We start from the raw sequence: 16,224 nt of genomic DNA on the forward strand, positions 1-16,224 counted from the left end.
GTATGGTCCAGAGGCGGCTGCAGCAGTGGCCAATGACCCAGGTGCCATGCAGCGTCTCCAGGAACAGGCTCACCACCAGCACCACCATTCAGGAGGAACAGGAGGCAAACTTCCACCGTCTGCCTCCTCAAGCACGGGCATGCTCCACGGCTCAGCAAACACTAGTTCTTCTCGCCTCTCCACTTTGCCGCAGGTGGAAAAAATGGCCACTGCCTTCTCTGAAGCAATAGGTAGCAAGGGAAACTACATGGATGTGAGGACGGCAGGAGTGGCAGTGGAAGGCAGGGAGGGAGGGGTGGCAGTTGGAGGACCAGGGGTAGGAGGGGAAGTAGTTGTGGATATGCGAGGTGGGGCTGAGAATGGGACAGAGGCTGGGGAGGATTCGGATGACGACGGCCGTGGCTCAGCATCAGAGATCTCCACCATTGCCAAGGAGGTGGACAAGGTGAACCAGATCATCAACAACTGCATTGATGCCCTGAAACTGGATGCTTCTGCTAATGTTGTAACCACGGCTGACAATGCAAACTCTGTGTCCTCCTCCCAGCCTCCAACTTGCATCTCGTCCCTCCCCCGGAACCTCCTGCCCCTCTCCCCAGGCCACCCTGGAGATCAGATCATGGCCTCCTCCCCAAAGGTGCATCCAAAGTCTCACCCCCTGCCTCATCCTCAGCCACATCCTCAGCCACATCCTCAGCCTCATCCTCAGCTACATCAGCAGCCTCATCCACCTTCTATGGCCCCAGTGCCACTGGTCATGCCTCTGTCTGAGCGACCGGGAATCAGCGGTGGGGGCTTCCTTTCCCCTCCTTATCGTGACCCACCCCCAGCCAATGCAGTGCGGCCCCTTCAAAGGCAGTTGAGTGCTGACACTGCTGTGGTAAAGAACCGTTGTGGTGCCCCTGCTGTGGGATCTGTCAAGAGCACCAGAGTGTTCAGTGTCGATATCCCTGAGCAGCGCAGCGATCCGCCCAAATACCCAACAGACAAAGGCAGCCCTGTGGGTTGTGGTGGAGGGAGTGGAAGTGGAGGGGGTGGTGGAGTAGGGGGCTGCAATGGGAATGGGATGGGAAGCATAAATGGTGGTGGTGTGAGTGTAAATGGGGGTGGAATGGGGTGTAATAATGGGAGTGGAGGTGGAGGTGGGGTGGTGGGCCCTGGACAGCAGCAGCATCACTTGGAGGTACAGCAAGACTACCACAGTTCCGAGCACCGCCACTCCTTTCCTGCACTCTACTATGAGGGCGTCCACGACTCACCCTCACCCGCCCAAAAGGCCTCATTCCTCAAGCCACTGGGCCGCACCAAGAGGGATGCCACAGCCACCTACTCCCAGCTCTCACCCTCTCGTCACCACAACTACAACTCTGGCTACTCCTCCAGTCCAGAGTATTCGTCTGAGAGCACACTGCGGATCTGGGAGCGATTCCGGCCTTACAAGAAAAGCCCCAGAGAGGAAGCATCCTATATAGCAGCAGGCCATGCCCTGCGTAAGAAGGTTCAGTTTGCCAAGGACGAGGACCTTCATGATATTTTGGACTATTGGAAGGGGGTTTCTGCCCAGCAGAAGCTGTGAGCTGAGTAAGCAAAGTTAAATGCTGTACGGGAGATTGTGAGGTCAGATGCCAACAGCAGACTAATAAAGGGGATAGATGTTAATGTAGCAAGACAGATAATGTTTCCTCTAAGGTGTCCAGTGACATGGGTCATTACCCTGCTGGATCCTGTGTTAAAGAGGTATTCTCTCTAGGTGATTTTTTAAAAAATTGATTAAATGATAATTCATTGACATTTTAAGAGGCTGTTTCTGAGGTTAGCTGTTTTCCCCACAATACTAAGTGATAATTAATGAGAATCAAGCTGTTCACCAGACTACCTCATACTGGGCACTTTGGTCCTTGCAGGCTTCCGTAGACCCGCTGAATCCCCACTAATGAGCAAAGCAAAGGTGGTCACAAGCGTCTTCTACCTCATTACTGGCACACTGTAGCTCAGCTATCTCACCAGAAGCAGTCCCATTCATGATTTAAACCCGTCCCTCTTTTCTCTAATCCCATCAAACCACCATTCACAAAACAATCATTCCACGATACCGCCGACACCTGCTCCTATAGAAGCATCATTTAGGGAGATAATGAGGGAGCTGGATGAGGAATTAGGTGCGTTTGTTTTAGAATTGCCTGAATCTCCCTCTTTGGGGGAGGACATTAAGTGATACTTATCAGGCTAATTGTTCTTCCTGGCAATTAGCCAGTGTAAGAACAGGTCAGGGCAGCAGTGTGTTGAGCATGCTTATCGATTCGAAACACCTAACTACATATGTTCAGTGGTGTGTGGGCATGTATATACAGTTTGTGCATGCTGCTGTGTGTGTGGGTGGGGAAACAGGGCTGGGATTGGGTCGTCCTTTATTCTCAGTCTCCTCCACAGTAGCAAAGTGGATACCTTAGTGGAGATGCTTTGCATATAGATAACAATCCAGCTGGGGAGTTGTGTGTGTGTGCGTATACGTGCGTGTGTGTGTGCATCTTTGGCCCAGCCTACCTGTCTATGTAGATATCGCAAAGGAAGTCCTTTCAAGACCTGCAGCCATTTTTGTCTCCTAGCCCATTTTTTATTTACAGGTGTAACATATTTCTTTTGATAAGGGAAGCTGTGAGGTAGGAAATTTACATTTCAATAGTGCAAGTTACTGTAGGGTGGGTTATGCAGGTTGGCAAGACAGATGTTAGCTCCAATTTTAGAGAAGCCCCTAATCACAGGTAGGAATAGAGGCAGATTGAGAGGTGAGAGTTTTGCTGCATCTCATTTTGAACATGCCGGTGTTAAGGAGCCGACATAGGATTCATGTATCAGCTCAAGGCAAGTCTGCATAGAAACTGAAAATATGTCAAATACTCCCTGCACTACACAGTGAAGATAAAATGGATGGTAAGCGGAGTGAAGGCCCCAGGGGTATACTCTGCCCCAGACTGGATGACTCTCCACTCAGTTTATACGACCATCCTCTGCTCTGGGCGGGAGCTTGCTATGAACCAAAGTGCCTTTGGGAGGTATGATTCCACAAGTTTCTATTTATCTTTATTTTATTTGCTTTTGGTTTCCAATATGGTTAATAGAGAACAATGTAGTCCCAAGGAGGAAGAAAGTAATGCCCTGGTTTAATTGCAGGTTTCGATTTGGTTTGTTATTATTTAGTCTTTGAGTTAAAATTTATGGGTGTTACAAAGAAATCTGTTGAAATAAATAGGAGCAAGGCTTGGTATTATTGCAAACAAGAGACTTTGATATGAGACAGATGTTTTTCTCACAAGAGGCAGAAGTGCTGATGACTCTAACTGTACAATTTTTTACGCTTTAGATATTCACACAGACAAGTACTTCTCATCCATACAAATTATCTTTATGCTCTTCCCCTGCATCAACATCCACACTGTCAAAATATGAATTTCGATCAGCCGTCTTTGTTTCTTTATCTGCCCACTCGTCCAATGCTCACCGCTGGCTTCCTGACCTCTCTTTCTCTGCTGTGATACATCTCAAATGAAAAGATATAAATTCTGGTTTAAAATGTCTAATTAATTCATTCCCCTCAGTGTTTTTTTCCCTGCCTGCCACCTCTGTCCAATTAAATGGGGTAAATTAATGAGTAATTTGCGGAGGTTGATGTTGTATCGTCGTCTAAGGTCAGAAGGGCGTGCTGATATTATTAACTCTGCCAGACTGGGAGCCTGATCGAAATTAATGACGGCTACCTTTGTCTGCCCATCTTTCTTTCTTTCATTCTGTCCCTGCCTCTGTCATCAGATGCTCAACCATGTTCCACCTCTCTCTGTTGCCTCTTGTAGACAAAATGGTCCTCAGACCAAGATTTATGCTTCACTATGACAGTGCAGGTTATGAGCAAGCCAAGGTGAGCTAGTCTGGGATCCTCCCTCCTGGGCGTCTTTCTCTTTTGAGTCTGATTGGTCAGGAAGGACCACTCTGTCAGGCCTGGAAGTAATGTATTCCTATTTGGTTTTCCACAGGGTTAACCCTGATGTCATCGTTTTGACAGAGCTTGAATTCGCCCACTGTGAGGTGGTAGTTTGATGGTGAAAGTGAGACTGGAGGGTGGCATTTACTCTTTGACCTATAAAGATCTATGTCTACAGAATGGCCTCTATTCAAAAGGTCAGCTAGTAGGAGATAAATCTGTTTTGAAGTAACAGAAGAAGATTATGCTCATGTGCATGTTTAGGTAAAAAGTCCACAAAGAAATTTAATTCCCTTTGCCTCTGCTGTGTAGGTGTACCGGCAGAAATCTTAGGCGGATATATCAAAAAACCTTGGCAAAAAAAAACAAACAAACCAACAACTCAACAACTAAATACCTCAAGGGGTAAATAAGAAAATATGTTTTATTATTTGGGTGAACCACCCATTCTAATTATGCTGTAATGATCGACTGTTTTTGCTTTTGATATTCCACTGTGTTTCATAATGAGTAATGACTTCTCCTCTGACCTCTCTATGTCATCTGTGGCAGCCAATCCAATAGACCCACTAGCGTTCACAATGGGATGTCAAATGTGCGTCATTACTCTGCTGTCAGATCAATAGGACTTAATTTGGGCGAGTGGGACCAAATAAAAAACACAGAGCAAATTCCCTTTGGCGCTCAGTTGGACAGCCTCCATTTTTATAAAGAGCCCAGTTTTCTATTTTGGCTTGTTGTTCAAATTCCACTGGCAGCTACCCTGTGTGTTAGGTCCAAGGAATCACCAATCAATTAGTTTAAGATTAGTACCACAGGCTATGCAGGGGTGGAAGCTTTTTAAAAATAATGGCTTCATTTGGGAGAAAGGGGGGACTCAAGCTGAGGTAACTTGCATATACCCTGAAGCCTTTCCCTAGATGTAAGGAATAACATTAGCTCAATTATTCATAAGCACAGTGTGTCCAATTGTCATAATTTACACTGAAGATCATTACTCATTTCAGTCCTGTGGCCCAGTGTTCTTATTTGAACTCTCTTACTTTTATTCAAATCTATTCACTTGACTTGTTCTCCAAACAGACATTATTCTGCTCTGCCCTGTTTGTGTAAAAGCACATATTGATACTACAGTGCATTCAGCTTTAACATGCAGTTCATCAAAGCTGACCGAGCCTTGCTCCTCTTCCTCAGTCAATATATTTCCTGTCTTTCTTTAAGTATGGATTCATTTTCAGAAGCTATTTTCACTTGACAGCAATGTTTCTGATCTCCCTCCCTCACAGTGAGGGGTGTCTGACTCCAGTCCTCAGGGGCCAGAATCCAGTTGAGCAGAGACTGACGGATACAGATCCTGTACCGTAGGGATTTGCCCATGTGTCTTCTCTCCAGTCTGGCCAATTAACAACAATGATGAATCAATGTGAAGGAATCGCTGACAGTCTCAGGCTTCCTGAAGGAAAAATAACAGGGAACAATTGAGACAGCACGACATGTGGCAGTCTCTGAGGACTCAGTCAAACCCTCTCTGTCCAGAGCTGTGAATCCCAGAACTGCTAATCAGGCATGGTGTCTGCATTGAACAAAATATTGAAACCATCCACTGGGCTTCTTGCTTTCCTAAGCTGGGGTCACAGAGTGCCAAGAAATTTGAATTACCATCAAGATTATGGTCTTGGAGATTGACAGGTACATTGGACGGAACAGCTCTGGTGAACAGGCTGCACGCTTTCTGTTAATCTAAGAACTAGAGGGATATTTTCTATACACCTCAAACTAATTCGTGGTGGTTTTAAACTGTTCAAGACAATATTGCCAGCAGCCTTGGGGACCCATTGCTACACAAGTTTGGTTTCTCATTTCAGTTTTGTAAGTTTTTGAAGTTCGGGCTTATTGAAAAACACAAATCAATAGTCATGGAAAATCATGGAACAGCACTCCCGATTTCCTCCCTTTGGAGTTGTAGTTGCTCTCGATGCGAACCTCTAACAGAGAAACTGCAGACTTGCAATGGTTCCCTGGGAATGGCAGAGGGGTCTCTCTGCTCCTGTTTAATTAAACTTTTGAATCCATACAATGAGGTTGCTGTGGAAACAGGGACTTTGTTTTAATGCTGTAAACATTAAAACATTGTACAGATAGAGGCTGCCTTCACACTTGCAGGAGTAAACCCAGAGGCGTTCCTCCTCCTATCCCCTTTTGCCCCTTCCGCCTTCACCATTAACAGTGTAATTGAACATAAGAACCAGAGCTTTGAATATAACTTTTTGTTACTTCTCTTGGAGTTTAATATCAGTTTAGAAAATGGGAGTCTTGGGACAGAAGTTATGTGATAAAGGGAATTCAACAAAATGTCCCTTGAATTTAATATCCAACTTAGCTCTGGTACATTTATCTCCCCTGACAAAATTGTGCATTCTGCTGAACAGAAAAATATATTTACTTTGTAAACATGTAAAATATAAAACCTTTTTACAACAGATACACTTCAGAAGCTGCAGTTTGGTGTAATTTGAAGAGAAGTATTTTTGTGCTATATTGTGACAGGGTGGGACAGTCCTGCTTTCCACTAGAGGCCTAAACAGGGCTAGCCAGGGCTTAATTCACACTTCATGAGTTACATCGTTCAAAGCTTCAAAGTTCTGCAGTTTAATTAATATAGCTGATCTCTTCAAATGCCTTATAAACACAATATTAAAGCAACTGTTGAACATGTCAATCCAAATGCAGTCCAGGACCAGCAGTGACAAAACAACATTTTCTGCATGTTCTGAGTGTTTGAGTCAGACACACATGTATGCAGCGCCGCTGTACTGTGGAGGTAAACTTGGGCTGTCATGAATCTTGATAGGCAGAGCTGAAAGTCCATGAGGCTTCTTCGCCTTGTCTTGAAAGCAGACCTTCTTCTCAGGCTGTACAGAAATACTGCCTTCTTGGACTGGCAGACACTGGCATCACCTAGACCATTTGATTGACAGAGGCTGCCGGAGGCAATATGCAGACTTGGAGAAAGTACTGCTTGAAAGGCTGAGTTCAGAGCACAACCCCACTTGAAGAAGCACAGATTTTGTCATCAAAGGCAAATGACCAAGGCAGGAAATTACAGAGATGGTGGTTAAAATATAATGAAGTCAAGAAATCAGAAGAAGAAGTTAGTGTGACTGATGTTTGCAGCTCAGTTAGTTTGGCTGGTTAGCTACAGAGCAGTTACTGGTATTTTTCTTACCATTAATTTTATGATTGTGAAGTAATGAACGGTCATTGCCAACCTCTGCCAAAAAGTACAGAATATGTTTTCAGTTCTGTTTCTTTTTACGTTGTAGCTATTAGACTTTTTTTTTTTTTTTTTGATTATTTCTTAATATTGACATATGAGCCATTTTTAAACATTTCTATTTTGTTATTGCTATTGTTATAATAACAGATTTTGAGTATTGTGCAGCCTTGGCAGAGTTCATTGAGTATTTTCTACACCTAAATTTAGATTTTAACCAATTGGAAACTCTGTTGCTCTTTGGATCTGCCTACAGAAATTATTCCGATATGTCCTGAGTGACATGTTTGTATCTACCTAGAAGCTACGCAGGGAATTCAAACCCTAACCTCTGTGTGTCCCAACCAGCTTAATTGACCTTAGCCCTGGCCAGCTTTACTAGCTCTAAAGAGGAAGCAGGACTGTGGTTTAACTGCAAACAACGCTGTCTGTCTGCTGTTGAAGTTGAGTCGTTAGTTTGTTGATTCATTTGCGGGCTGGCCTGATCCGTTGATCACTTGACTCATCGTCAACCAAATGACAAAGACTGACCGAGGGAGTCCCTTTGTGAATCCAACGTACAACAAAAGTGGAGGAGTTTCTACCGGTGGCCAACTGTGACAAACACACACTCTCACACAACCACACACGCACAGACACTAATGTAGAGAATCAATGAATATACTGTACGTGTTTGAATAGATTAGAGTTACACTATATGGACATGAAATGTGAGAACACACACAACATATACCTTCCCACGCATAACTGAGTATACATAACACACACACACACACATACACACAAACACCTTCCCACATACACAAAACATACCATATTCACACCTGCCCACAAAAAAATATGGACTGAATATTTCTATCCACGTTTACAGACACATATGGTCTTAAAAAGTGCCAAAACGGCGAGTTTCATGTGCAGGCGAGGTGGAACCAAACATCTGTAGAAATGAACTCAGTGTCTTTACAGGTCGAAGTGTCTTTTGTTTTTGTTGTGTATTTACTTCTCTGTATAATTTCTGCATTCCTTTTCACACCTGATTGTATTTTTAGTGTACTAGTTCTAATCTGTTATCTTTGTGTATGTTGGAATGAAATTGCTTCTTGTGAATGTCACATATGGCGTTTTCATGGATCCTTCTGATCTGTATAGCTTTAAAACTACAACTCGCAGCCGTCACATATGTTCCTCCATCCCCCCACAACCCAAGAATGCCTTTGTTTTGCACATGCCTCCCTTGATTAGATTCAAAGAGTAATTGAGAGCACAATTTTTAATCAACTGCTATAAATGTATTTATATGAATGTTTAGGGTTAGATCCAGTTTTTAGTCAGTCAAAGCTTTTTTAGGTTTTTGTATAAGAGATTTTAAGATTTTTTTGTCTTCAGCTTTACGGACACAGGCACATCCATCCACACACACATCCTGAGAGCTGTGTTGAAGAGCTGATAATATGCCTGTCACTGCTGGCCTTTTCAAGAACCTTGTTTTTCAGTACCTCTTAAGAGGAGGTAGAGAAAAAAGAACAGCAGGAAAGTCTGAGTGCGTCCTTTTGGGAGATTGAACTGGCAGGAATTAGTATTATCCTGTGCATGTGTGTGTGTGTGTGTTTCTTAGTGTTTCTTTACTTGTGTGTGTGACATTTTGTATGCGTGTACACACATTTCATCTGCTTTCACATTACCTGTCGCGGCTGACAGTGCAGCTCTGCATGAGTACATCCTCAACATGGGATCGGGTGGCATTCATAATGGTATGTGTGTGTGTGTGAATGTGTGTTTGAGGGATTTTGTTATGAGGGTCCGTTCTGTCGTTCGACTGACGCCTGAGGCTGCGTATCTGAGGCATTTTCAATTAATCTGCCTCTCAGTCTGCAGGACGCCCCAATAAGGCCGTGCTCATTCACTTGCCTGCTGTCACTCACACACAAATGCACACACACACACACACACACACACTCTTCTCACTCTGTCATACAAGCACAGATTGCAATTGCATGCAGCCCACTTCATGCACACTTTTCATTTCCACACACGTACACACTCAGAATGCAGACAATCAGCCAAACACATGGATTTCATGTCTCGTACAATCACTGATTGTAATTACATGCCTGTACACACACTGTTTACCAACAACGGAATATTGTCTCTCATACTTTAATTCTATACTTAATCATGCATGCATCACACAAACCTACACACCTCCCCTACACAATACTGTCATCTCTTCATCCTGCTGGTTCAGTGAGTTCCCTCTCTGTAATGCTTTCACTCCTGACTCTTGTGCCCCTTGTGCCTCATTAGCATTAGCGCAGCAGGTTAGCTCGCACTCTGACAACTAGCGTGGTGTGCTAGTTGCCCCAGCTCCTGCCCTGCAGCGGGGGGCAGGAGCGAAATCTATGCTGTCTGAGCCCACATAGACCTGGACTAAGTAAAAGGGATGCTTTGAGTTGTGACTTTTAACCCTGCTGTTGCAGTGACTCCATCACAGCTGTTTACTGATGTCGGGTTGGGTTGGAGTCAAGAGAAAAAGAAGCAGAATGGAGAGAAAGCAAGGGGAAAGACACTGAAAAGAGAAAAAGAAAAGGTTAAGTGGAGCTCAGCTATTACCTTGATGCTCATATCCACAAAGTCCACAAAGTAAACTGTAGTGTCGCTGCTACTGGATGCTCCATAGGTCATCTTCATCTCCCACCGTTAAATCCCTTTGTGTGAATGACCTTGACATAAAACACTGCAAGAGAGGCACAGTTGTACATAGAGTCAGCTCCCAGCCAGCACAGTCAAACTACAGACTGTCAAAAATATCCCTGGGCAAGGCATTGAAGCTGAAAACATTTCTCATGAACCAGTATGTTGGTCAGACTGTGCTCTGCAGCTCCCAGATATGAATTCTCTCACCAGGAAAACACACGTTTAAAGGATAAGGCTGCTGTTATTCTATACTTTTGTCTCAGCAAATGCCATGAGGGACCCAAACCAACAATATGTTAGTCTGTCTCTAAATACTTTTTGTCCCACTCTTGGCTCTCAACCCTAAGCCCAATGCTTCTTACTGAAGATATTAATCTAAATCCTGAACTATACAGTTTCATTTTCAGAAAAGGTTTTCCTAAAACAGCTTAGCACTTTTATTTTTAGGGACTTATTTTCAGTGGTGGATTGGTGTGCTCTAGTGAGTTTTCAACGGAGCAGGACAGTGTGAATGAAAACAAAATAAACTACAAAAACACAAAATAAACTACTGCCCAAGTTCATCATATTGAAGAAACATATCACCCAGTGCAATGGCAATGGAGGTCTAAGGTACAGAGGAATTAGCCATATCAGGCTTTGGCAATACAGACGATACTTATTAGAAGCAGAATTTGATTGTTGTTGTTTTTTTGGGGTACTTGTTGACAATAAGAAAAATATAGAAATCCAGCAGATGCATCCTTGAAATTATAACAGACTCTCAAATAAAAGCCTGAACAAAATAGGGGACAATTAATTGCGCAACAATAGCTCTCATAACAAATTCACTATAATGAGTGAACAACAACATAGGCATGCCGTATGAGGAAGGGATTAGTTTGCATTGACGGTACCTGACGCAAGAGGAAGTGAACACATGAATTGAGGAAACATGCCTGCCAAGAAGTGATCAAACACACTTTAGATAGAAAAGCTTGACTTAAATGAAGCCTGTTGTAATACTGATGTGCCGATCTATAGCATCTGGTGTTTAAGCACAGAACCATAAATATAACAGAGTTTCATTATTACCATTTATCCTTAGCTGCTGAGTTCACAGAAAGTTTCTGCGCTTGTCATATAAGTTCCAACACTTCTATTTTGTGTCCACTTACAGTGACAGAAGACATAATTTCCTGTTTCCAGTCTGAAAGACTCTGGGGCACGAATAGTTTTATCTTGGCTGTAGTCGGTGTGGACGAAGGTTTTTAACTCTGTCAACGACAACCTGCTGTAAATGATGTTTTACAAGAGGCACAAAAGGGTATTCAGATATTACAGGCCTATTTTTAATTGGGTATCAACACTCATTTTAGCCAGCAAATCACCATATGTGCAATACCATTATGTCGCCTCTAGTGTTCTTTCTTTGAGTAACAATGCCTTGTTTGTCATATTGTCCTGCTAAAATAGTAGCAACATGAAAAAGTAACAATTCCCAGCCTGTTAGTAAGAAAAGGTATCCATGTGGTGGAAACTTCAGACATCCAAAAATACCAACAAAAAGACAGTATTATCCAATTGTCTGACAACACTGTAGTCATTGAGTCCCAGCAGAATGCAGCGCAACGCATTAAAATATTAACAATAGTGGAAAACATCAGCAGTACGCCACCCCTTGTTCCTTGAGCGTCACTTAAATAACAATTGCTTTGGCAATTACAAACTCTGGAACATGATCCGAGGGAACTGCGTTTATGCTTCGGTCGCTCCCTGGGGCAAACAAACGCTGCAAATTTAATAACAAGCATCCAAATAGAGAGAGTGGTGGAAGGCAACTGCAGACCAAGCAGTTGTCTGGGTCTAGGAGGCATGTGAGATGTTAGGAAGCAGGTTGTTGTGCTGCAGAGAAGTGCTGTGGCTGTCCTGAATATGCTGGAGTTTGTGCACGTGTGTCTTTCAAAGGATTGGATGTGTTGATATTCCCATAGCCTGGAGTCTGTTCCATTTTGTCTCTGCATTTCTTGGTGCACTCTCTTTCCCTAAACTGGTCTCATGTTCTTTTATATCAGTTAGCAATTTCCTGCATTTCCCAAAATTACTTTTACACCTGTCAAAGAAATTGCCTGCATTTGTATGTATCTGGTACTCACGCTAAGTGTAGGTGGAAGGCGCAGTGAAAGAAGCAGCTGATAGCGATGGAAAAACAGCACGAGCGGTTGAATAAATGAGTGTTTGCCTTTATTCAAAATGCACTGCAGGCTCAGTCTCTCATGTCCCCCTTATGGCTGTTCCAGGTTTCCCCCAGGAAATCTGTTAGCAGAGGTGGCCAGTGACGGTACAGTGTGATCAATCAATCACTGTTATCTGATGTGCTCAGTCTGGCAGAGCTTGACCCATCGTGTCTCTGGATCAATTTAGTTAACGTGATGGTCTAAACAGTTGCACCACTCATTAGACATATGGCTTCTGCTGGGTGATCTGGGTCGTTTTTCACTGAAGGATAATTTTATTGAATGAAAGTGCATTCATTTCTTCTGACATTATGAAAGTGGCTGCTATTTCAGGTGAGGGGACCCAACTTGGTTATAAAACGCTTCAGAAACCCTGCTGCTGTACGTTGGTGCAAAATGGCGGCTTGTAAAAGAGGTACTGACACAAAACCTGACATTTACATTCAAGGTTTTAGAGTAAATCCTTCAAATGCTCTTTGTTTTCTCTGCTATCAAACCCAGCTGTAGCTGCAAATATCATCCCAGCACATCATGTTAATCAAACCAGAGACATTTCACTTCACCTTCAGTCATGGCGCTGTGGGTCGGTGGTTCAGTGTGATGTCACGCCGTCGTCCCCGGTTGCCGAGCAATCGATTACAGGGAGCAGCAGTGGTTGCCGGGGGCGACGGGCGGAACAGTCAAGGTTGCTAGGTAGCAGATAAGAACACAGGCTCTCATTAATTGCCTTCTGCCGCCGTGGCGGGGAAAGTACAGGATGGTGGATACTGCCGCGGGATGCGGGCACACACACACAGGCTTACACACATCCAAATACACATTGTACACCTACTGGTGCACACATACATCTCATAATTTAATGACCTTTCTACACCAGTATCTATCAATTGGACGACATGAGACGAAGGATAGTAGTGGAGATAAAGAGAGGACCACTGTAGCAGAGAGTAAAGATCGAAAAATAATGGAAATCCATAAGAGGAAAAAAACAGATTTATTTTTACAAGGGTAAATGTAGTGGATTTGGCCTCCTATGGGAAAAAAGTGTGACGCAACATCTCCTTGGCCATGAGGGAAACATGTAGAGCAGGCAACATGTTCATCATTATGACACAGGGGCACAGTCGACAAAAGATGCATCTGAGCTAAGATTGCCTGATCTGAGGTTTTCTTCTGCCTGTCTGGTGTCAGCTTGTCTGGACAGCCGTGAAAACCTGAGATCAGAACCTCAAAGAGGTAAACATCAAACATCTCATGCCCTGGGGAATCCTGCCTTACTGAAATCTGTTCTCATGCAATGAAACATGAAGATCATTATTTTTTTTTTTTACAGTTGAAGGCTAATTCAGTTAATTCTCTAAAAAAAAAAAAAAACTGCAGCCTGTAGGCAGTGATGTCATCCCCGACAGCTGCAGTCAGGGGCGTAATCTTCATGCTCCTCTGACAACCGAGCTTTGACTCGTCTGATTTGATACGACAGTCTTCGCGTTTGTGTGCTGTGCTGACTTTCATCAAAGCTGCACTGTGAAAAACAGCGCAACACCACTGCCACTTTTTGTTTGTTCAGAGCTCTGATTTCAAAAGCTACCTCACTGAATAAGCAACGGTATACATCTGTCTCCTCTTAAAGTCCTGTTGTGTGAAAGGCAACCTGATTAAATGGCCAACTGTCTTTTTTTTTTTTTTAACAATCCTCCAATGAATAAACCTGCCTGATTAAACACAAAGCAGTATACTGGCTATTCATCTCTAAACAACCTGATTAAAAGTGAAACACTTTGCACTTGTCTTTTTAATCGTCCTTCAGTGTGCGTTTCATGCAGAACCAGGCGTCGAACCAGGTTTTTTGAGCTTGTCTTGTTGCCCTGAGTCTACCCCCGTCTTACCTTGACAGCTAAACTACTCTCAAGTCCCGACTTGTTGAAAATGAACCATCGGTTCGTGGCCCTCACATCACTTATTAAAGATACAGTTGTCTTGCACAGCCCAGTGTTACTTCGTGGTCGGATAAAAGCTCAATAAAACCTTTAAGCTTGTGCTCAGAGGGAGGACGTTAAGCCCCCATGACTCGTGTTCTTGGCTTACAGAGGGGGATAGCAGAGTGAGCACGAAGTGTGTTAAGCACGTTGTGTACCAATATACGCCAGCACACACACACACAAGCAAGGTTTTGCTTGAGCAATGCTGTTAAATGCTGTAGAGCTCGTTGTCTTTCAGCCTGTCTCAGTCCCTCCAGTTGATTAAATCTTCTCACTTTATTTGCAGTTCTACCAGATCCTGCCTCAGAGTCTATGATGCCAGACTTCACATGTGCTTGAAGATGTGAGGAGACGTGGATATTAACTTAAAAGGAGAGGAGGAAAGGTATCTAGGCCGGAAACCACAGATACTGTGGGATAGGCTCAGAGGAAGAGATGGAAAGAAGAGGCATTGAGATTGAAAGCCAGATGGGGAATGAAAGAAGGAAAGGTGAGGGAGGATACAAGGGAAGAAGGAGGAGGAGGAGGAGGGAAAGTGAAACAGAGATGAAAGCGTAACAGAGGACTTAAGACCAGGGTATACTTGACATGTTGGACTGTATCTGAAGGCAAATGTGTTTAAACCTGTTCTGAATGGACTCGACAGCGGGACAAAGAGCCTTTTGCCGAGAAAGGGGCAATGAATCATACTAATGAGGATATCGGGGTGCAGATTTCTCTCCTCAGAGTCATTCATGGTGTTATACTCATTTGTGGACACAAAATGTGCCAAGAGCTTGGGAGGAAAGGGGTAAATCAGAGTGGGGACATAGTTGTCAGATTGTTGGTGTCAGAAACGTTTGATGATCTGACACCCAGTGCATTTAGGAGGCCTTTTTTTTAGCCATTCACACTCAGGTGGCACTCAAAACCTGTAAATACAAAGCTTTACCAGGTAAAGTCCCTAAAACCTCTTACAAGCCCCTGTTGGCTCGTGACAGATTAAATACAAAAAAATCATAAAGGGTCAACTTTTGTTCTGATCAAAGAAAACAAACAGTAGGTGTATCGCATCCTGAAAGCAAAGGTGATGAAGGCTGTGAAGGATGAGGAAGTATAAAGTGAAGAAGTAATGACAAAGGAAAAAGGCAGAGCAATGATTGCAAGGGAGGACACAAAAAGAGGAGCATCAGAGTTGGGACTGCTCACTTTTAAGATTTGAGGAGTGGATGAGAGGCGGGGGCAAAGAAAATCGGAGAGAAAAATGACTGGAGGATCGTGCATTACAGACAGGAAGTGGAGGGTTATGGAAAGCTGCATCAACAAAGACCGACAATCCTGTTTTTATAACTTCTTAGAAAGAAGATAAAGTCACAGAGCCAAAAGTCTACAGTTTATGAATGTCAGGAACCAGGCGGGAAAGCAGAGCAGGACAGAGTTTGGGGCAGGGAGTCAAAAGATTTAGGACATATATGAGTATCTTAGTTCCTTAATGGAGCTGAGGAGCACACCATGAACGTTGTATTATATAATATTGTGAGACGGAGAGTTTGTGGCAGGTCATTTCCGCTGCGATCCCTTATCAGTGCTGTCAGTCCCATCTCCGACAAGAGGGAGTGAAACATTCAGGTAGCTGTGACATTTTCACATAAATCAATGCCCATTTTGTTGCTCTTTATCTACACAAAGGTTATGACAGCCAGTCCTGTTTGGGTTTTCTCTGTACTCTGCTGAGTTCAACTTTCCTGGCAGCCGCAACAGACAAGGAAAAGAGCACCAGAAGCAGAAAGTCACACTTTATTAAGAGAAAATCCAGGCAGAAAACACACATAAGTGGTCGCTTGATGGCTTAAGTGCAACAGTTACTGGCTGCGTTGCGTAGTGTCACATCATTTTACAGACATCAGTTGGCATCCATAGCACAGAATGTATCTTACAGACAAAAGTAGTTGAGGTAAAAAAAAGGCTTTTCTGGAGACTTCTGGACTCTGTTGATGCACCTCAAGATGACAAGTTTTTGTTGCCCTTTCTGATTTCATTTCATTTCAGTCTGCCAGCATCAAAAGACTCGCATCATTCATTCGAGCACTTGAAATGACTTGCTTA

At 43.6% G+C, this 16,224-nt stretch overlaps 1 protein-coding gene across 2 annotated transcripts in view; it reads left to right on the top strand.

Annotated features, from left to right (window-relative positions):
- The window catches only part of LOC143319033 (protein phosphatase 1 regulatory subunit 29-like), a 249,560-nt gene that overhangs the window by 219,734 nt on the left and 13,602 nt on the right, over nt 1-16,224 (top strand). For both annotated transcript variants that reach the window (XM_076727591.1, XM_076727592.1), the window contains exon 8: nt 1-16,224. This exon is cut by the window's right edge and continues 13,602 nt beyond it. In XM_076727591.1, the coding sequence (XP_076583706.1) occupies nt 1-1,576 (1,576 nt within the window). In that variant the 3' untranslated portion in view covers nt 1,577-16,224.

This window comes from Chaetodon auriga, chromosome 4 (genome assembly GCF_051107435.1).
Source record: "Chaetodon auriga isolate fChaAug3 chromosome 4, fChaAug3.hap1, whole genome shotgun sequence".
Lineage (NCBI taxonomy): Eukaryota > Metazoa > Chordata > Actinopteri > Chaetodontiformes > Chaetodontidae > Chaetodon > Chaetodon auriga.